This window comes from Thermobia domestica, chromosome 17 (assembly GCF_964235325.1).
Source record: "Thermobia domestica chromosome 17, izTheDome1.hap1.1, whole genome shotgun sequence".
Classification (NCBI taxonomy): domain Eukaryota; kingdom Metazoa; phylum Arthropoda; class Insecta; order Zygentoma; family Lepismatidae; genus Thermobia; species Thermobia domestica.
This window is the reverse complement of record NC_137470.1, coordinates 80,599,985-80,621,920: the sequence shown is the minus strand read 5'-3', so window position 1 is coordinate 80,621,920 and position 21,936 is coordinate 80,599,985. Positions and strand designations below refer to the sequence as shown.

At 38.6% G+C, this 21,936-nt stretch overlaps 4 protein-coding genes across 5 annotated transcripts in view; all 4 read right to left on the bottom strand.

Moving 5' to 3' along the window:
* The window catches only part of LOC145673783 (adenylate cyclase type 2-like), a 1,485,668-nt gene that overhangs the window by 1,377,141 nt on the left and 86,591 nt on the right, over positions 1-21,936 (bottom strand). The gene's annotated exons all lie outside the window — the stretch shown is intronic.
* On the bottom strand, positions 12,587-13,549 carry LOC145674075 (uncharacterized). Its single transcript, XM_081743896.1, has one exon. It carries the CDS (start codon positions 13,547-13,549, stop codon positions 12,587-12,589), a length of 963 nt encoding a protein of 320 aa, XP_081600022.1.
* LOC145674074 (uncharacterized) lies at positions 13,658-14,620 on the bottom strand. The gene has a single exon (XM_081743895.1). It carries the CDS (start codon positions 14,618-14,620, stop codon positions 13,658-13,660), a length of 963 nt encoding a protein of 320 aa, XP_081600021.1.
* LOC145674072 (uncharacterized) lies at positions 15,220-16,062 on the bottom strand. Its single transcript, XM_081743894.1, has one exon. It carries the CDS (start codon positions 16,060-16,062, stop codon positions 15,220-15,222), a length of 843 nt encoding a protein of 280 aa, XP_081600020.1.

The window sequence follows — 21,936 nt, the reverse complement described above, 5'->3', positions numbered from 1 at the left end:
TAGCATTGTTTGTTATTATATAGGGAATATGTAACAGAGTTGTAGATTCATTTTGTCTTACATTTTTAACTACTACTTTTTTGAACATATATCTATTTAGTAGTGATTCTCAACTGTGTTTACCAGGCTCCCTCTTCGTGATTTTGAATACTCTCCGTCCACTCTTCTTGCTTCTCAGTATCTGACTTCTTTTGTGATATCAAAAGCACCATCAAATTCTTAAATCTTTAATAATAATCCCATGAATTTAGGTTTATTTTCAGATTAATGTCCGCTCACCATTCTAGTGTGGAATTACTTTTTTAATAATGACAAAAACTATGGTGATTGGAACGAAGTAGTCCTTATCAAAGTATTCGATACCTGAGTGATATTGTTAATGATGACATGACGTTCGAATGTTAAACAAAAGCAAGAAAGGAATGGAAAGAAGGAACATTTAGGAGGGTGAAAAGACTATTTTGTAGATCTTTGAATAAAGAGTTGAGAAAGTTACTCTTAAAATGTTTCTTGTTGACTATTTTACTATATGGTTCAGAAACATGGGCATTACTCAAGATCGATTAGATAACACTGGAAGCTTTCGAAATGTGGGCCTGTAGGAAAATTGAAATAATTGGATGGGTTGAACAGGAAATGAATAAGGTGCTAAAAGTAGTGGGGATGAAGACATTTTTAAATGTAATTGAACGGAAGAAGGTAAACTGGTTGGGGCATGGCTGAGAGAGAACTGTATCATGAGGAACGTGCTAGAGGTTGTGGTGGGAGGAAAGGGTGGAATAGAAAGAAGGGGGTGTTATCGAAATGGTACAGAAAAATTGTATGTCAAGATAAAAAAGGTTACCTGAAGACGATGGTGCATGAAAGCTTCTCAGTTGGGGAGAGTAGTCTGCCAATAATGCCAAAATATATTATGGTGATGATGATAATTGTTCTTAATCGAATATCAGTTCTTACTCAGTACTTATTTTGTATTATACACTATTTAATTTCACCTCGTTGTTACAACATTCGTAACATCTGTAAAACAAATGGAATTTATAACTGTGAATTGATTGGTCCTTACTGCTAACTCTCCACGCTCTCTAGATTGCACTCAGAAAGTTGTTTGCTTGTAAAGCGAGGGTTAAATAAAAACTCGATTGCTAGTAGCCGAGTTTCCACTAAATACATCCTTTTCTGAAGAAATTATTTAGATTATTATTGACCGATCAATACTCGGTTAATGTATACTTTCCTGTTTTAACGTATTTCTGAACTACTAATTACCGAGAAAATGAAAAAAATGTTTTAAACCACTTCTCTTGGTTAACCTTAAGTAAACCCCTTAAAATGGTGGGTTTGGGTGTAATGTATAAAAATGTCTTGAAGCAACACGAAGGGAATCTACAAACCAAGTTTCAACCAAATTGGCCCGTTTGAGAGGGCTCCAGCTGTTAAAATGATTGAAATGTTCCTAATTAGTGCAAAAGGAAGAAGTGACAATTTTGCGTAAATCATACACAGTAAAAAATTGATTGTGTTAATTCATCTCAATTTTAACACAGGGCATTGGTTCCAGCGTGACTACCACTATGCGTTGTTAGTTCAACACAGAACCTCCGGTGTTGGCGTTTAACACAGGGGGTGTGTTATGTCTTTACACACAACCGGTGTTGAGCGGTGTTAAATTCGGATCTGTGTTAGTATTTTTGGTGTTGATTCGACACCATGTCAGGGTTGGTAGTATGGAAAAGAGTATTGACGGTGGCGGTGTTGCATTAACACGAAGAAATTAACACAGTGTGCAGTATGTTAATTATTTTGTGTTAATATCACACTATGTCAAGTATCAATATAACAAACTTCCTGTGTTACTTCAACATCATTTTCTTATTATTTCAACACAAAATCTGTGTCATAATTTAAGGCCAAACACGTATAAGTAACAACGTTTTAGTGTTAATTCAACACACTCTCTGTTAAAATGCAAGGTCAGACCACCGGATTAACACCGTTTTTGGTGTTAGTTCGACTCCACTTCTGTGTTACTAATACACCCATTTCGGTGTTGAAATAACACCGTGTGTGGTGTTGATGTAACAATTTTTCTTTGTTGGAAAACCATGTGGTGTGCATACTTACGCTTACCGAAGATTCTAATTTTAAAATAAGAATAGTAAACTACTGAACACTTTATATAGGAAATCTTCATAAAAATTTTTGTCGTCTTCCCCAAGTATTTCTTGATGGTGCGAAACACAACCATCACCAACATCTTGTTCAAGAATGATAGGAAACTCTTACCTATATCCTTATAATATGTTTCCCTCTTAATCGTGATTCTACTGCCATTTTTGAAGCACTGTCCCAATGTTGACAGGTGATCTCTAGTGCAGTGTAGAAGTGACACAGTAATACAATGTTGTTTGTAGCTGTTGACATATTTCTTCAGAAACATTATGTAAAACAATTGAAAACCCATCGCGCGGTTTGCATGTTGAAATTTTGCATATACCTGGATTTGTTTAAGTATCTCATTCTACTGCATTTGTCTGTAGCTTCAATTCATAAGCCTTGATAATTAGATACCCAAAATATGTGGCAATCACGTAGAAAACAACACCGGAGATTCTACACTTGCGTTAATTTAACACACAGGCTGTGTGTCATTTCAACTACTAATATTTAACACACGACTCCAAATGGAGAGTGAGTTTTTCTAACCACCTGTTTGTGTTATATTTTAACACAATCGTGTTAACACATTGGCATGTCTTTGAAATAACACATTTTTTATAGTGTAACAACCGTAGCCGGGCGAGTTAAGGTGTTGTGTTACTGATTTGTTGATCACTGATTCGAATCTTATCGATTCAATTCAAGTTAATATCATAATGACCTGTACGTCCTCCGTTATTTAATCTCTTCAGATGCATCAGTCAACTACACGGTTAAATGAACGAAATTGAACAGTGTAGTTCATTGTTGCAGTAACAGAAAACTGGGCGCTCTATATATTGATAAAGCAACTCTGTTACTAGCACCAATTATGACTAATTTAACCCTTAATTAGTCGCATGCGGAATTTTGTTCCGCACTTTTACATTTTTGTTTTTGTTTTCCTTACTTTCGATCGTATGATTTTGAACTTTTGTCTAGCTGTCTTTTAAAGTTTCATGATTAAACAACAATACATATTTGAATTGTTGCCCAAGCCACTAGTGAATATTTTGTTATTTATTTTGGAGTGATGCATTTTGCGGAGCAAAGTTCCGCGCGCGACTAAATAAGTTACCCTTTTTTTCTCCTACAAATTTTACGCTTTCTTTCAGTTTATTGTTTTTAGCCGACAACAATTAAGCGAAGATCAACAGGAAGACCAAATATTGTTGTGTCAAGTATCAAAAATTTGTGTGCGGTGTGCATAAAGAAACTGTCACATATTGCAAAGAATGTAATCATCAAGATAGAGTGAAGGAACCTGAAGACGAGGATATGTAAGTAGTATGGATATGTAAACCGAGAGGCAAAAGCATCATTTATATGAACGTTTCAAAATACATAAAAACTATATTTCTTATCAGGACTAACTATACATGTTATTATTCTTGTTATTTGAGGAAAAAAAAACATAATAGTTCCTTCATTGTTTAGGTATTTATGTCTAACATATTTTTATATTAGTTTAGGTCTTCATAGCATAAAATAAATTAAGACGCCTATTAAAACAAATATTTTAACCTAAAATTAAATATTTTTTTAAAAAAAAGCAAATATTACACGAGTTTTACTATGTAGTTATTATGCGGAACAAAAGTCCGCACGCGACTAATTACGTAACTTTTTTCACGCGACTAGTTAAGGGTTAATAAGGCAAATTTTCTCACTATGGGAGACACTGATCTAAGTACACAACTGGAAGTTTCAATGGGGTTGAAGACCACAAGTGTTAAATCCTGTTGAGCTCCCTAGGTAATGCCTTGCTCTACAGTTTATTCATCTTTGCAGTTAACATATGAAATTATTAGACTTTGAAATCATGATATACATAAGTGTCAGAAGTCTCAAAGAACGGCTTTGTCCGTCCATCCGTCCGTCTGTCGACAGGTATCAGAGAAAAAACGGTAAGACTTATCGAGAAGCAGAGTTTGCAAATCGATTCAGCGTCCTAAGAATAGGTTCCATCTCGTCCCTTAACCCTCTATTCAAACCAAGAGTAATTTAAATTAGCCATTTCCGGTTATAGCCATAAAACGAAAACGGTAACATATAGCAAGAGGTGGTTCTTTGCAACCAATTTAGCATCTCAATGTAGTATATCAACACTATCCGCATCATTAAGCTAAATCCGAAAGTGGTTCAAATTTACTATTATTTCCGGTTTGAATACTGATTTCTGCAGAGCAAGAACGGTAAGAATTATCGAGATCTGTATTTTTGAAAGCGATTAAACGTCCTTTGAATAGGTTTCATCATCTCCTTTAACCCTCTATACAAACCAGAAATCATTCAAATTAATCGTCTCCTGTTTCAACTACTATCGCCGTAGAACGAAAACAGCAACAGCGAAAAGTGGTACATTGCAAACGATTCAGCGTCGCAAGCCAACGTACCAGAACTATCCGCACACTATACTAAAACTGAAAATGGTTCAAATTTAATATTACTTCCAGTTTCAAAACTAATTTTCATAGATCAAAAACGGTAGAGATATCGAGATGAGTTTTTCTGCAATTCCTTCAGCGTTCCGAGAATAGGTTCCAGCTCATTCATTTATTTTCTACTCAAACCAGAATTGGTTGAAATGAATTATTTTCAGTTTTAATATTTACTGCTATAGTAGGAAAGTGGTATTAGATAGAAGCAAGTGGTTTTCTGCAATCGATTTAGATAGCAACAGTCTACCAAAGCCGAAAGTGGTTGAAATTTACTACTACTTCCGGGTTGACTACTGATTTTCATATAGCGAAGACAAAAGAAATATGGAGATAACTTCTTTTAATCGATTCAGCTTCTTAAGAATAGTAATGTCTTTTTTCGAGAAACCTCTATTCAAACTGGAAGTGGTTCAAATTTGCTATTTCTGGTGTTAAATGTTATCGTCATAGAACTGAAACTGTAAGGGATAGCAAGTAATGGCTTTTGATATGGATTCAGCGTCTGATGAATAGGTTCTATCTGATATTATTCTATTTCAACTAGTAGTTATACACGTAGTATTTCAAGTTTGAGTATTGAATTTGCGTAGTTTGGAAGTATATCGTGGTTTCAGACTGTAAAACGAAACTCACTTCGTAGTCCATCTGATCTAATGCAGTTGATGCTTTCCGTGGTATAATAACAGAAAACTTGAGTTTGGAATTCTTAGGGTGTGAGAAAGCCAAAGGGACATGCTTGATGTACACTCCGCATCAAAAAATTGCGACGCCGTGCAGCTAGGTCACCCAATGTACACCTTCTTATCCCATAATCGTGTCTGGTAAAGAGACCCCTCTCTCTCCTCCTCTCTTCTCTCTCATACTAAAATTAGCTAACAACATGAACACAATTCTAATTTGAAACTCCGCATGCATTAGTATCGATAAAATGAAATAACAAAACCCAGATGAAAAATATTCATAAGTTGATTTAGGGAGAAACTGAAACGCACACAATGAGATATTGAAACCAATGGAGTTACACAGAGATTCAGATATGAGCCAGAGAGAGAGAGAGAGAGAGAGAGAAGGCGAGAGGAGAAGAAAAAGAAAACGAACATATAAAAATGTGAAATTTTAAACTTAGTAAGAAAACAACTTAACATTATAAAGTTCCGTTACCAGAAATACAACAGTACTAAGAAATAACGTTTGTTTTTATATTTTTTCAGGACTATTCGAATATATAAGGATGCTTGAAACATCCATTAAGTCACTTTCAAAAAGGATAGCGTACTCAATTTCTAGTAGAACTGTAGATCTCATAGACAGATCTAACATAATGTCAACTGTTTAACACGTGCTTTGTTTCCGCGTGGTTCGGTTGTAAATTCGGTAGTGTTCATTGCACGTACTGTTGCAAACCACATTCTAATAAACCCAGTAGGTAGCGTAGGTCATATCTTCCATTCCAGACTTCTAATACAAAGTGAATAAAAAAGAAAAAACGAAAAGAAAAAGAAAGAAAGAAAGAAAGATAAAATTGAATGAGTGCTATTTTACTGGTAAATTTTTATCAGTATCATTATGAAAAGTTACAAATGTTCAAATAGAAAATTGGATGTTCCTTATAGATGTAGCAAACCTTGCGTGTTTCAAATTTCAACGTGAATAAATCACATCGAATTATAGGATGGAAACAATTTTGTGTTGAACTAGTATAAATAAAATTTTGTTTTCAAATAACCAAAGAGGTTGCTATTTTCTAGTCTTTTCCGAAGATTTATCTGTTTCAAACATCCAGCATCACTTTCATCTCTTGCGGATATAACGTTGTAACTTGCACAAATAGAATGAACACGCTAGAGCTCAAATGCTGTAGTGACCCAATAATTCGACTGAGACTCGGTAACCCAGATGATAAAAAAGATATTTTGCTTATTCTTTTGCGTTTAAAAAGTATTTCTTTCAGAGATGACCAGAACTGGAGATGTTACCCCAAAGCACAAAAATTCGACGCTGAGGTTGGCAGTTAATTTCATTTTCCAGACCACGTCTATCGGTCTCTTGCTCCGTTTTAACTTTGGAACATGCACACGCATATAAAGTGCGTGTGTACGTGGCGGAGAGAGGAGAGAAGTGAAAGATGCAAAGACAGGATAGTGAAACGTCAAGAAAGAGAGAGAGAGAGAGAGAGAAACGAATATAAATATGAAAAATACTTATCATTACAGTCTATGATGAAGAACAAACACACTGTTTATTCGAAGTCTCGTCAGTGATGCTTTGTAAGTTCTCCAACAGAAGATAAATCTCTGTTTACAGCCATTATTTTATGCGAAAAAATAATATTACCTGACGTGGAATCAAACCTAGATTTTTCGCTTGGAAGTCTGGTACTTTACCACTACACTACCGATTGCTTTACCCAAACGTTGTCCAACAAATGCTGTAATATTTGTTTCTAAAAACGATAACACGAAAAGTGTTTACTGCAGATCAATGAAGTGTTTAGAATATCCTGGCAAATCCCTTGCCCTTTCCCAACCAACATTCATAAATCGTCTCTATCGTGACAAAGGTGATTACTTCCACATTCTTAAGCATAGCACGTCTAATATGAGAAATGGATTCTTCACTATCACTTTGTAAAAAATGCAGGACAGCTGTACTGATCGTAACTCCATTACGTTACCGCTATACTATACTACAAGTTTTTTCTTAAAAAAGCCGGATTTTTTCCGAGCCCTTGCATCACTAGCGAAAACTCATTGTATTCACACAAATTTTGAAATACATTAAATTTAACTCAGATCCGTAACTGAAAAGGTCGTATTCATTCCATTTTGACACTTAACAATTAAATTACTGCTATCAAGTAAAAGAAACTTGTAACTTGAAAAGTTTGTGGACTTGCAATTGACAACTCAACCTCAACATTTGTATGATTATCACTTTCGAAATTTTGTCCAGAAATCGAAAGAAACTTTCTAGAGCCTTCGCTTGCCTCTCATCTTCTTGAAAGTTTCGTAGCTTTCTTTTCCGATGAAATGCTCACTTGTTTTTTTTATCGTTAACCATTTTTATTACATGAAATACAAATTACTAATGAAAAGTGAAAACACTAATCATTACAATAAAAACGAAACGACTCAGGATAGAAAGGAAAATGTTAACGAATGACAAATGGACTATAAACATTAAGAAAGTGAGCATTAAGCAGTGGGCAGCGATTGTGAGCCAGTGATATTATTAATTTGAGTTCAAGTTTCTCTCAGAAATGATCAAAAATTCCATTTGTAAAAAGGGGTGCGCGGTGGCTCAGTGGTAGAGCGTTCACCTCCGGTGCTTGGGGTCCCTGGTTCGATCCCAGCTCGCAACGTGTGGACTTTGTGGTGGACAACACCGTGCTCGTGGGTTTTCTCGGGGTTCTCCTGTTTTCTCCCACTTTCTTCATTCCACTATTTCATTCATTTCTCATAATCACCGTCTCCTTTAGCCTAACCGGCATAACCATGGGACGTAAAACTCAATGATTTCATTTCATTTTTTCCATTTGTAAAAAGCACTTTTTCTTACTATTCGCCCCCTCCCTGGACCAATGGATAACAAAAGCCTAGTCGCTTGAACTTCGATAGTGTGCATTTCATTTACACTGACCTCACTGGTTATGGCAAGGCGGAGCACCCTTGAAGACATTTCTTTCTATTGTGATAATTCCAGCCGAGTTGATTTGCTTTGTTTGTTTATCCATTCCCATATTAAAGACATACTTGTTAAAAATATTCTCTAGCAAGATCGCGGAAGGGTTGTTGGGAGAGGAATATGAAGAGAATGTTACATTTTTATTTTGTGCATATAATAGGATTGTGGAATGAATGCCAATGTCTTTACTCGTACTGCTGTAGTGCTTAATATAACATCTATTCAAAAGCAAAATTTCCCTACATTTTATCTCATATTCGTAATATCTTTCGTAAATCTCCCTGCGCCGCGGAATATTTTCCTCAAACTAGCATCACTTCTGAGTGTGGCATTGGAACCAATTGGTGTACGAGTTCATTTCAATTGTAAAGGGGTTTTTTGCAGCCAACCACACAAAGATTCGACTTTATTGTCCCTTTGATGTACTGTATCTCAGTCTGTACAATAGTTATTTGAAGCTGTTTGGAAAATTTTTCATCATAACGTTTTCTCTAATAAATATTCACATTTAAAATAAAAAATTCATTTTCTAGTTTGGCGCCCTCTTCATCTGTCACTTCCTGCGAACGCGTAGTTCGCAGGATTCAAGATCCGGCTCTGTAGAGATAACATGTAATTGGTGTGAATAGGCTAGTATGACATGTTCGGACATGTTCAATCTTCATAATAATGCCATGGATGATACATTGGGTAGTATGTATTTACAAATGTAATAAACTGGTATTATCAAACTACCTTGTAAGTTGTGTTTTGCGAACGTGCGATTCTTGATTTGCTATTGGTAATCCCACCAATTTAATTTGCACCACGTGCCTGAGTCGAATGGTTTTGCTTGGTGCGAGAATGGCACCTAGTTCGTCCCCGAACCCATGAAGATCATTCAATGAATTAGCAGTGAAATGTAATGTGTTCTAAATCACAATAATATGGCGGGAAGAAAACGTAGGATATCGAATCAATGAAACACAAAAAAGAACAGGACGAACAATTTGCAGGCACTTCAACTGCATCATAAACATTTTGTGATGTAACGTTCAATCACTGAACCTTCTTCAGTGTTGAGTGCACCTTGAAGGGAAATATCTTTACGTAACCAATATGAGAACAATTGTAACTCATACATAAACTAGACTTATCGCCTTTCCATTCCAATATACTGTTGACACTATAATGTATGCATTTGTAGTATAATTTGTCATTATGAAATATATTTTGTAAAAAAAAGAAAGAAAGAAAGAAAAGAAAAGAAATAAAAAGAAGAAAACATTCTCTTTTTGTTGTCTTTACTTGTAGAAGAATTATGATTCTGATTTCTGTTCGATTTAATGGAAATATAATAAATAGTTACAAGTGTATGCCAACCATAGCATTATTATGCAGATTGAACACGTCATATCAGCCTATCCACAACAACTACATTTACATGTTGTCTCTTACACAAATCACGTAGTGCTAAATTATATTTCTCTCTGTTTTTCTAGTTAGACTGATTCCACTCATAGCGCTACATACCCTCCATCTGCTCGAGTGTCATGAAATTTACTATGCTCATCTTGTACCTAAACTGCTCTACCAGAAGCACAGGAATAATATAATCCCACAACAGACTTCACCAATAGTTTTTTGCGTCACGTTCCAATTGATGCACCGTGCGACCCTCTTCTCATTTAAACCAATCGCATTACTTTGAACATGGCCTCTTTCAAGATGATGAATATTCTTTTTATTACTATTAACAGATCATATTTACCATTTTGTATGCTCATTTCGTGTCCTTTCAATAACCAGTTTTAAAGAAAAGAGTGCATTTTCTGACCATGTCCTTTATGTACTGAAGTTTCACTTTTGATCTTTCTCGTGACCTATTGCCCCAACGTGTTGGACACTGCAGCTACAATTTTGGCTGTGCGAGTTTCATGAGGCAAAGTTTCATGAACATCGGGCTTTTATCGATACCTAGGGTTCCTTCCCCATCAGAAAGTCGCGGCGGGAAAGAGAGATTGCCGCCGTCGACGGCGGCGGGGCGCCGGAGGCAGCCGGCACCTGTCTCCGACGGCACGACGATCTAATTGTTCAAAGTTGCCGACCTTTTGCCGAGGCGGCAAGTGGTCGAAAATCGTAAAATAAAATGCCATTTGCCGACTGTTGCCGAACGTCAGAGTCGGCAAAACAGTCGAAAAGACCTCTTTCCGACCCTCTGCCAACTCCTTATGCCGGCCTCTTTTCGACGGCGGCGCCGGCGCTTTTACTGCGCCTTTACGGCTGTTTGCCGACTGCTCGGCAAGACAACTATTCGTCGCGGTCGAAAATCGCGCTGAAAGACGCCGGCGTCCGGCGCCGGCAATCCGACCGCGACATCTGGTCGGCATGGAAATTTGTCCGGCTGTAGGCGGCAGAATCCTGATGGGGTTGTAAGCAAAAGTATTTTCTATTTTTCGACGCTTGGGCACAATTTACTATCTTTTGTCTCTACTGTTACAGTAACTTTTGTGCTTGGCAATTACATGGCTTTCTACAGCGAGTTTTTAATTACTATTTGGTCCTTGGTGCAAAACGTCACCACATAGATATCCCAAACGTGCTCGATACGATTTTAGTGGGGAGTACAGACAGACCAGTCTATTCGCAGGATATTCTCTCATTTAAAAGAGCTCCCCATCTGCATTATTAGATGCGGTCGCGCATTATCATCCGTACGGGAGAAGTTGAGGGCTATCTAGACCGTTGAAAACATGCATAAGTAGAAGGAGTAGTATGTTGCAATAACGTTTATCGGTGAATATAATTCGTTCAAAAATTTGGAGATTGGTATGCCCATGTAATACTATACCTCCCAAACAAGAACGCTGGACCAACAAAACGTTCAGGTTTGATAATATTCCTGGGTGTATTGCGTGTACCCATCTCTCATCAGATGACCATTTATCCAGAATCACAACTCAGACTGAATGTGCTCCTACCTGAAAAGGGAATGTGACCCCATTTCTTTGTTAGGTCCTGATGTTCCTGGCACCATCGCAAACGTTGGCGAAAAGTGTGTGGGTTTCAACCGAATACGAAGTAAAGGCCGTCGGGAAAAGAAACGAACCCGAGGAGTAGGCCTGCCACTCTGAAGCATGAGATTGGGTGATTTGCAGTCCTCATAAATGTGTTTGCAATTTCATATACTGTTCGACGGCATTCCGTTCTTGCATGTTTCACAATGTAACGGTCGTACAGCATTATATATAGTTCGGAACGCTAGTCATGCACGTGAAACAGCGCTTTGAGCAGTACAAATTTCCTGGGCCACACTCGTCATACTTCGTTCTTCTTCCAGTCACCCGACGATTCTTCCCTGTGAGAAGTCATCTTAATGTTGTCTCCGAGCCATATTGTTGTGAGTAACACCATAGTAATGCAACTTAACAGTTGTCTGAGGGACACACATTTTCGCTCCTTTAATTCAACTGCTTCATGTTGGTGAGCAGATATACTTGGCATTACGGTCACACTAACGTCACGCGATGCAACGTCTTGCTTCATGTGAACATGTGAAAGACATCTTGCAACACTGTCGAGTTTATATTCATATCCATCGACTTTGCTATTCTTTATGTTACTTTATCCATCTCACCTTCAAGTTTTGCACACCAGTGTATAAACTAAAATTTACGAGGTATTACAAAGGTTCACCCCTCATCAGATTTATGTTAACTTCCAATTCGTGATGTTTGTGTTTCCCTTCTGTACAATTTGAATGTATATATTTGTAACTTTACTAAAGTACAATGACAATGCCAAAAACAATATTCATACTAGTGGACTGTAAGGCTTGATTCGTACACCACATGAATGCAACCAAATATAAATTCACTGTATTTAATGAGTACAGCTTTAGTTTACACACAAAAAATAATACACGGGAATAAACATATTCACAAAGTCTTTAGTTGTAAATGATTGTAATACGATGGCTTATTGTTTGTGCTATATTGTATGATCTTCGACCATGATATATGGTCCACCAAAACTGCATGTTCTTGCCTCCACACTCACACACTTCACTAAACAATAGAAAAGCGTTAAGCAACTTGAACACTGTTGCCAGCTAAAGGCACACACACTGTTAAACACACAAATAATCCCAAACATACTTCCCCCTGTTGGTCAGCTAAGGTCTGACCAAATAAAACAAAATGATACATATAAAAAACGAAACGAACACAAAACTTGAAGCAATATTACAACTGTACTTATTTTTTATTACTCAAATCTCAATTCTAATCCTTGTTATATGGTAATGCAACTAGTTTCTTGATGGAACGTTTATATGTTCCAGTTGAAGTACGAACCGTCACTACACGAACTAAGAAATCCTTTCCTGGGAACACTTTTTCAATGATGCCCAATTTCCACTGCAATGCAGGAACGTTGTCTTCAACCAGCAAAACTGCATCTCCGACCTTGAGATTGTGTTGCGGTGACGTTGTCTTAGAGCGTTTTTGAAGACCATGTAAATAATCTCGGGACCATCTCTTCCAAATGTGTTGTTTTAGTTGTTGTATCTTCTGCCAACGAGATAAGCGGTTGTATGGTAGATCGGCGAGGTTACGCTCTGGTAAAGCTGTAAGTGCTTCTCCAATTAAAAAATGTGCAGGGGTGAGAGCACTGAGGTCGTTAGGCTCACTTGATAGCACTGTAAGTGGCCGAGAGTTGAGACAGGCCTCAATCTGTGTGAGTAATGTTGCAAACTCTTCATATGTTAACACTGCTTCTTTTGTAATACGAACTAAATGGTATTTCATTGATTTTATACTGGCTTCCCATAGTCCTCCAAAATGCGGAGAATTTGGTGGTATGAAGTGCCACTGAATTCCTTCGGTCGATGTAAAATCATGAACTTGAGAACTAAAAGGATCTGATGAAAACAGCTGATACAATTCTTTCAATTCGTTGTTGGCTCCAACGAAATTTGTGCCATTGTCGCTGTATATATTGAGACATCTTCCTCGTCTGGCTATGAATCTGCGTAAAGCTGCTATGAATGACTGCGCACTAAGATCTGTTACCAATTCCAGATGTATTGCCTTGGTGGATAAACAAACAAATAACGCAACGTATGCCTTACGTACAGATCTATTTCTAACTGCTCCTGATTTTATGTAAAACGCTCCAGCGTAGTCCACGCCTACGTTTAGGGATGGTCTGGCTTGCTGCACATGAGCTGCTGGCAACTGTCCCATAAGTTGTTTTGAACCACTGGCCTTTAACTTGAAACACGTGAAGCAATGATGGATCACTTGCTTTACTACCTGTTTGCACCTGATGATAGAATATTTCTGGCGTAGTGATTATATTAATAATTGGGGTCCAGCATGAAGTAATGTTAAGTGTTCTGCTTCAGCTATAAGTTTTGTTAAGTGTTGATTTGAAGGCAGAACTATTTGATGTTTGGCGTCAAACAGAAGCTGACTATTCTCCAATCTTCCTCCAACTCGGATCATGCCTTCACTATCTAAAAATGGATGTAAATTGTTCAATTTACTTCTTGACGGAACAATGTTTCCATCACGAAGATGCTGTAATTCGCTGTAAAATCCAATTTCTTGTGTCCATTTGATGCAAACATGGAGCGCTGTGTGGAGTTCTTGTACTGAAAGACCTTTTGTTGGTTTGTTTTGCTTTTGTCTGATGTTATGAACAAAACATCTACAATATGCTATTGTCCTTACTAACCTTGACAATTTTGAGAATCTTCTTATGGTTCCATTGCACCAATTGTCTAAAGTGACTGTCAATGTTATGGTTCCCTTACTCTCTGGAACTTGATCTGGTTGCAATGAATCATTACTTGTCACTGACCAATTAGATTCTAACTTAGAAAGCCATTGTGGACCGTGCCACCATAATGAATTGTCCTTTATGGAAACTGCATCTATTCCTCTTGAAATCAAGTCTCCAGGGTTGTCTGAAGAAGTTACATGTTTCCAACAGCTAACGTCAGTTAAGTCTTGAATTTGAGCTACTCTGTTAGCCACAAAAGGTTTCCATTTGTTACACGGAGAAGCTAGCCATGCCGACACGATTTGGGAGTCGGTCCATAAATGGACGCTACTTATGTTCAATTTTAAAATTGGTAAAATCTTGTGAACTAATTTTGCCAAAACAACTGCTGCGCATAACTCCAGACGTGGGAGAGTAATTTTCATGACTGGAGCCACATGATTTGGCACATAATAACTTAACTGATACTTGTCCTTGCTGATTGATCGATCGCATATAAATGCAAGCTCCATGTGCTCTTTGAGAAGCATCTCAAACCATGGATCTGAATCTCCGCTATGTTTCCTTCAACGAGTACATATCTGTCGAATTTAATCTGATTGATTAATGGAAGCTGCTTGTATAATTGAGTCCATTTCTTTGCTAATTCCATTGGTATATTGTCGTCCCATTAAACCTTCTGCCGCCACAATTCTTGCAAAAATATTTTGTATGTAATGACAACTGGTGAAATTACTCCTAATGGGGCGTTTACACTTGGTCGATTTAGTCGCACGGCTAAATCGACTCGCTGCATTTGCGACTAAATCGAAGCAACTAGGCCGAATCAGATCGATGGATGTGTTCAATTGTTTCAACCGAAATTGAATGCTGCTTGTCGACTCGCTCTCCTTTGGTCGATTCGAAATCGACTGGCAGTCTTAAAGATGTTCAAGCAAAAAGTAATTGGCACAATTTGCGGTGTTATAGCAGAAGAAAGTAGAATCGACCACAGAAAATAGAACGACTTTCAATTCAGTTGCTAGTCGATTAGTCGCTTTCGATCAACAAGCGATTAAGTTGAAGTCCTGTTTACACGGTCGATTAAGTTGAAAGTGACGTCAATTCAACTGAATCGAACGAAAATCGACTAAGTGTAAACGCGCCATAATGGATCGAATGTAGTGGCAATGATTGAAGCAATCTGGCGTTTAGTAATGCACTCTTGAACCTTCATTGTTGGCGTCTTGCTTTCAACGAGAAATATATCCTTGTCTGGATCCCATGACAATCCTAATGCCTTCACGCCTTGGCCTTCGTGGAACTGGATTGGACGCTGCACTTCTCGAAGCTCTGGCGAGATGGATTCCAATAACCTTGGATCATTCGAACTCCATTTCCTAAGTGTAAAACCTCCCTTTCCCAGTAACTCTATCAATTGCTTCTGGACCTCTAGAGCTTGCTGTATGTTGCTCATGCCACTACAAACATCGTCAATATAGAAATCTCGACGTAATATTTCTGCTGCTACAGGGTAATTATGCTCTTCTTCGCCTGCTAATTGCTGTAGACATCTTGTGGCCACAAATGAAGCACATACCGTGCCATACGTTAGTGTTTTCAACTCAAAAACTTGAATTGGTTCATTTCTAGATCTTCTCCACAATGTACGTTGTAATGGCGTATCTTCTGGATGAACATTGACCATGCGATACATCTTAGCGATATCTGCAGTGAATACTACCGAATGAGTTCTGAAGCGCAAAATGATAGAAAACAAATCTTGCTGTATCGTAGGACCAACTAACAGAATGTTGTTGAGCCTTTTTCCGCTGTCAGATTTTGCTGAAGCATCAAACACCACACGGACCTTCGTTGTAGAGCTTGTGGGCTTAAAAACTGCATGATGTGGCAAATAGTATGCAACGCTGACGTCCTCCTTTTTACGCTCATCTATCCTTACCATGTGACCAAGATCTTCATATTCTTGCATGAATTCCGTATATTTAGCTTCAAAGTCCGGGTGTTGATCGAATCTTCTTTCCAATTGCTTTAATCTAACCAATGCCTGCTGATAAGAATCGCCTAAAGCTGTACGGTCTTCAAGCAAAGACAGTCATACAATGAAACGCCCTATGTGATCTCTTGTTGTATTCTGAAGAAAATGTCGCTCTCATTCAAGCTCTTCGCTTGATCTAGGTGTAACAGTAATTTCTTGTAGTTTCCAGAATTTTTGTAGTTGTTGCTGTAGATCTATGTTTGTCTTCACAAAACATGTTGTTAATGGAATCTGGAGGTCGCGTTCTTGAGGAATGCGTCCTGCCAAGATCCATCTCAATTCTGTCTCCTGAAGCACTGGAAAATCATCTGACCGTGTTTTGTGTCCTGACTTCATAATTATGTAGAATACTTCCGCACCTAAAAGAATGTCTATGTCTCCAGGCGTATTAAAAGTAGGATCTGCTAGAACAGTGTCCTTGGGAATGTTCCAATCATCACAATTAATTCTTTCTTTCGGTAGTTTACTTGTAATGTGAGGGAGAACTGAACAACTTATATTCAATGAAAATGTGTTAACACATGATAGGACACAAATATCTACAGAGTACTTTGTATTAGATATTGCTTGATTCATACCTTGAATTGGAGTATACTGTCTATACCGTTTGATGTTCAATTGTTGCACCAAATTCTCTGTTACGAAATTGGTCTGACTAACACTGTCTAGAAGCGCGCGACAAGGAACCCAATTTCCCTTGTTATCCCTTAGTTTTACTATTGCAGTAGATAACAACACTCTTGCGTTAGGCCTAGCCTTTAATGCACAATATGACACTTGCCCTAAATTTTCACTGGAATCTGAGTTGTTACTACGCTCTTGCACCGCGGCACCGCTTACACTTGGAAACCGCACTGATTTGTCCTTTGTTACATCTACATGCAATAATGTATTGTGCTTTTTGGAACACCTTTTACAACCTCTCGATTTACAATTCTTCAAAAAATGACTACTTTTCAGACAATTCATGCATAATTTATTTTTACGAATGCACTCTAATTTCGGCTGTGTGCCGCATTCACAAAAGACGAACAAGAATATAAGGGATGCTGGCTATTACAAAATTCGCATGCATTTAAAAATGTTGATAAATAAGTCTTTGATGACTGAATACTTTTTGTTTGCTTATTTTGTACGCTACTACCCTGCTTCACACCATCAATACTAGTTCTCATGTTCTCAAGCACCTGACAACGTTTCTCGAGAAACGAAAACAATTCTGATAAAGCAGGAAAATTAGAATTCATATTTTGAAGCTCCCATGACTTTCTAGTAGTTGCATATAATTTTGATACAAAGTGTTGGGTCAAAATTACGTCTGTGAGGTTTACGTTTGGCTCAAGTGCTTGTAGCGCATTTATATTGCTAGTAGCTTTATTTATAAAGGCGCGAAGTTCACTTACATTTTCTTTATACACTGGCTTGATTTGTAGTATTTCGTGAATGTAAGAAGAAGCAATTAGCTCTTTATTTGAACACCTGTCAACGAGTGATTGCCATGCTACTGAATAATTTGTTTCGGTAATTGGTAAATTTTCAATTAGGTTTAACGCTTCGCCCTTAAGAGAAGTTCGAAGGTACTGAAACTTCTGTACTATGGAAATGTCTTTATTCTCGTGAATAAGATATATAAAAGTGTCCTTATATGATAACCAATGTTTACAATTCCCGCATACTTTCCCAGAGTTCTGCTCTGAAGCGCCACCACTTGCATGGTGACGAGTTTTGTTATAACCTTCCTTTTCCACATCCTGGGCTTCTCTCACTGCCTCTTTCTCGAAAACCGCCTGTCAGACTCATCAAGCCAAGGGCAGCTGGTTTTACAGATCAAGTCAGGGGACCTGTCCCTCTCTGGACAACTATCCAAACGGGTTGTCCCACCTTCATTATCTTCATCAGCTCCACTTCATCTCTCATATATTCATTGTACTGCGTTACGACATTCCAGCACACACCGGTTTCTTGCGATGGGAGACTCAGATGCTCCTCCTGGATCCTTAGGGGAAGGACGCCATTCTGGCTTACCCCCTGTTTTCGTCACTCCGTCTGCTTCGACCACGAAGGTGGTCAAAAGAAAGGATAAGGGCACTAGACAACGATCGCAGTCGGGCAGTTCAACTGCATCCACTGCTTCAAATCTGTCTACTCGATCCAGGTCTCCAAGGCAGCAGCAACTCTACTCTGAAACTATCAAACAACCTCACCATCAGGCCAAGAAACCGCACAGAGACAATACTTCAGAACCTTCCGACATGGAAACCGGAAACATGAGCACTCCTATTATTCCTCAATTTCAACAATCGAACATAAACCAACCTCCTAAACCTATACTTCACTCCTTCCTTCTCCAGCATTTCGACACTAAATACAGTAACGAAAAGTTCATTACCCTACAACTTCGGAAATATCTTCCAAGTGTACCACTCACAGAAGTAATCAAAACTAGAAATGGTTATATCCTAAAATCCACAGATCCACAGTTTGCCATCACAGTTAGGAATAAGGCTTCTTTCGAAATCTTTGGAAAGAATGCTACCATTACCACTCTTTCTGCTGCACGTCAGAAGCAACCACCGCCACCTAGACGTCCACCTTTCCTGTCTGTCGTCATCCGAGGGGTCGACCCATCCTATTCTGACAATGAGATACAAGAAGAACTCCAACTCGCAGATCACACCATCCATAAAGTCATGCGTATACGTAACAATGCTGGGCCGACATATATGGTACGTGTACTCACTGCCTCACAAAATACCATAGATTCATTGCTCACTACTGGCGCTTACATCTATTATCGTCGGCACAGGGTCGAACCCTCACGCTCGCCTGCTCCTCTTCCTGTGCGTTGCGAAAATTGTCAAACTTACAGTGATCATAGCACAGATAGTTGCAAAAATCCACCAGTCTGTGGTTATTGTGCAGGCCCTCATCAAACACGCACTTGTCGGAATCTCGAACGGCCACCCGAATGTCCAACCTGCCACGACCAACATCCGGCCTACAGCTATAAGTGCAAGAATAAACCACAGCCTGGCCAACAACACCCACATTTAGTAGTTCTACTCCGTATCCCAGACTCTTCACCTCCTCCCAGCCAACAAACTACCGATCCAGTTACCATTCAACAACTACTTCAATTTCTAACTCTCGCTTTACAGAACATCCATCCCTTTCAGCGCAATCACATTCTACAGCAACTCAGCAAGGCCGCTAAATCTGTTTTCAACGTTAACTTCTACGCCACTTATACGAACAACTACGTCCATTTCCATACAACTCCACAAGAAACAGCCGTTTAACTCTGTACATTATGGATTTAGTCTTTCTCTTCCTAAATATCCGCTCTCTACCCAAGAATAAAACTCTATTTGAAGCACTTTTACTTGAAGAACACGTCTCAGCCTTCTTGTTGAACGAGACATTTCTTACGAAAACCACCTCATGTAACATTCCTCGCTATACGCTTGTACGTCACGACAACACAGCACCAGCATTACGGGCAAATGGAGGCGTAGCAATCGTATTTCGAAATCACATACCTCATCGCAATCACATTTGTTCCATTCCTCACCTCCCAGAGCATATAATCACTACCTTATATTTCAAGTCTATCATGATCACCTTCGCTACTATTTACGTTCGCCAAGGTCATCCTATTCCACTCGCATTTTTTAGTCACATCTCTCACACCTACAAACATTATATCATCCTCGCTGACATCAACTATCATAGTCGCACTCCTGTTGAACGCACACAATTCTCAGATCATATAACCACGCACACCACTGGAATTCTACACATCCCTCCGACTCCAACTAGACCTGTATCAAATACCACCCCTGACATTGCTATCACTTCAAATACACTTGCTGCTAAGATCACCCTTACAGTCCTGGACCTACTCGGTAGTGATCATGCCCCGATCAAGCTCTCATATCATATGGGCAATGCTCGACCTCACGATGCACCTCCGCCAATTCGAACTCCACGTTTCGACAAAGCTGATTGGGATCATTACCGCGACTATCTTACCACTGCCGTAACTCATTTGCACCCTCCCACTACATCAGATGAGCTTTACACACATATTGAAACGATCACCTCAGAAATCACCCATGCATCAGAGCTGTATATTCCTACCACCAGTTCCACCCCTTATCAGCCTAAAATACCTCCGCATTACCTCACTCACATCAAACGTTCCCGGCAAGCGTATCGAGAATACATAAGAACAAAAAACCCCGAGGCTCTTCAACTTCACCATCAACTGCAACGTTCAGTCAAAAACTACATTCAAGCATACAAACGCCGTCAATGGATCAAAGCCTGTAATAACCTCACTGACCATGCACACCCTTCACGTTATTGGAAACGTCTCAATGCACTCTGTGGCAAGTACAGCAAAACCCCATATCCTCTTATCATCGACAACAGTCATGCACCATCTGATCAAGCTAAAGCAAACGCCTTTGCTGACTATCTACAAGACATTTTCACACCATCCCGTCATGACCACATTTTTGCTCATCCAGTCGATCATGTCAACACCGCACATCCTATCCTTCAACCAAACCTTAATCATATTTTGCCGCAGCATGAACTCACAGCTCCAATCACTGTTACAGACATCACAACAGTCGTGCAGCATAAACGAAACTCTGCTCCTGGTTTTGATTCCATCACATGTCGTCATATCAACGAAAGTCCTATTTCTCTACTTATTCTTCTAGCCTCTATTTACACTTTTATTCTCAGAACTGGCTTTTTCCCCGCTGAATGGAAGATGTCCAAAACCCTCATGTTTCCGAAACCAAACAAACCTCCTAGCGCAGTCTCTTCCTACCGACCTATACAACTTACTTCCACTTTCTGCAAAATTCTTGAGCGCATCCTTGTCAACAGACTTCATCCATACCTCCACGCACGTCATCTCATTCCTTCTTTTCAAGCCGGATTCCGCCCGTCTTATTCCATTAACGATCAGCTTCAACGTCTAATCACTCTCATTACAAATCACTATAATTCCGTTCGTCCATCCTGCCTTGTTCTGTTCGACCTAGAAAAAGCATTCGATAAAGTCTGGCACCTTGCACTTATTTTCAAACTCATCAAGCTTAAATTACCCATGTCTTACATTCGCTTCATTTTTCACTTCTTGGCATGCCGTATCACATATGTTAAGATCAACAACCATCTATCACATCCTACCTTCCTAAATTCTGGTGTCCCACAAGGCTCAGCTCTGTCTCCTTTGCTGTATTTACTGTTTGTCTCCGATTTTCCTTCTCTTCCAGAAAACGTGTATACTTTCCAATATGCAGATGATACAGCCTTCCTTGCCCTTGGTCGCACCATCAACCATATCAACCTCATCTTACAAGAATCTATTAATCGTTTTTCGCACTGGTGTCATAAATAGCACCTTACCATAAATGCTTCGAAAACACAGGCCATAGTGTTTAATTTAAAATATTTGTCTATATATTATTGATTATGAAATTTAGATGCGTATAGTGGTTAGTATCTTATTACTCAAGTTAAACAGCTAAATAATAATTTGGTAGTATATTAAAGAAAGGAATTCAATGTATATGTTTATTACAAGGATATCTAAATCATTATTACAAATGTGCAGACGTAATATTATCAATCATTAAGTATTAAAAATGAGCTCAAAAGGTCTGCAAAACATTACAATAGTATTCATTAATAAATGATAAATTCTTACAAGGAAGGGTCACGCAGCGGCTCCGCTGAGATCCGAATGAGACAATTGTGTTTGCATTTGATATGTTATAATTAGACGAA

Coding starts and splice junctions, on each gene's coding strand:
- LOC145674072 (XM_081743894.1), bottom strand. CDS start 16,062: ATGCAAGAATATGAAGATCTTGGTCACATGGTAAGGATAGATGAGCGT.
- LOC145674075 (XM_081743896.1), bottom strand. CDS start 13,549: ATGGGACAGTTGCCAGCAGCTCATGTGCAGCAAGCCAGACCATCCCTA.
- LOC145674074 (XM_081743895.1), bottom strand. CDS start 14,620: ATGCTTCTCAAAGAGCACATGGAGCTTGCATTTATATGCGATCGATCA.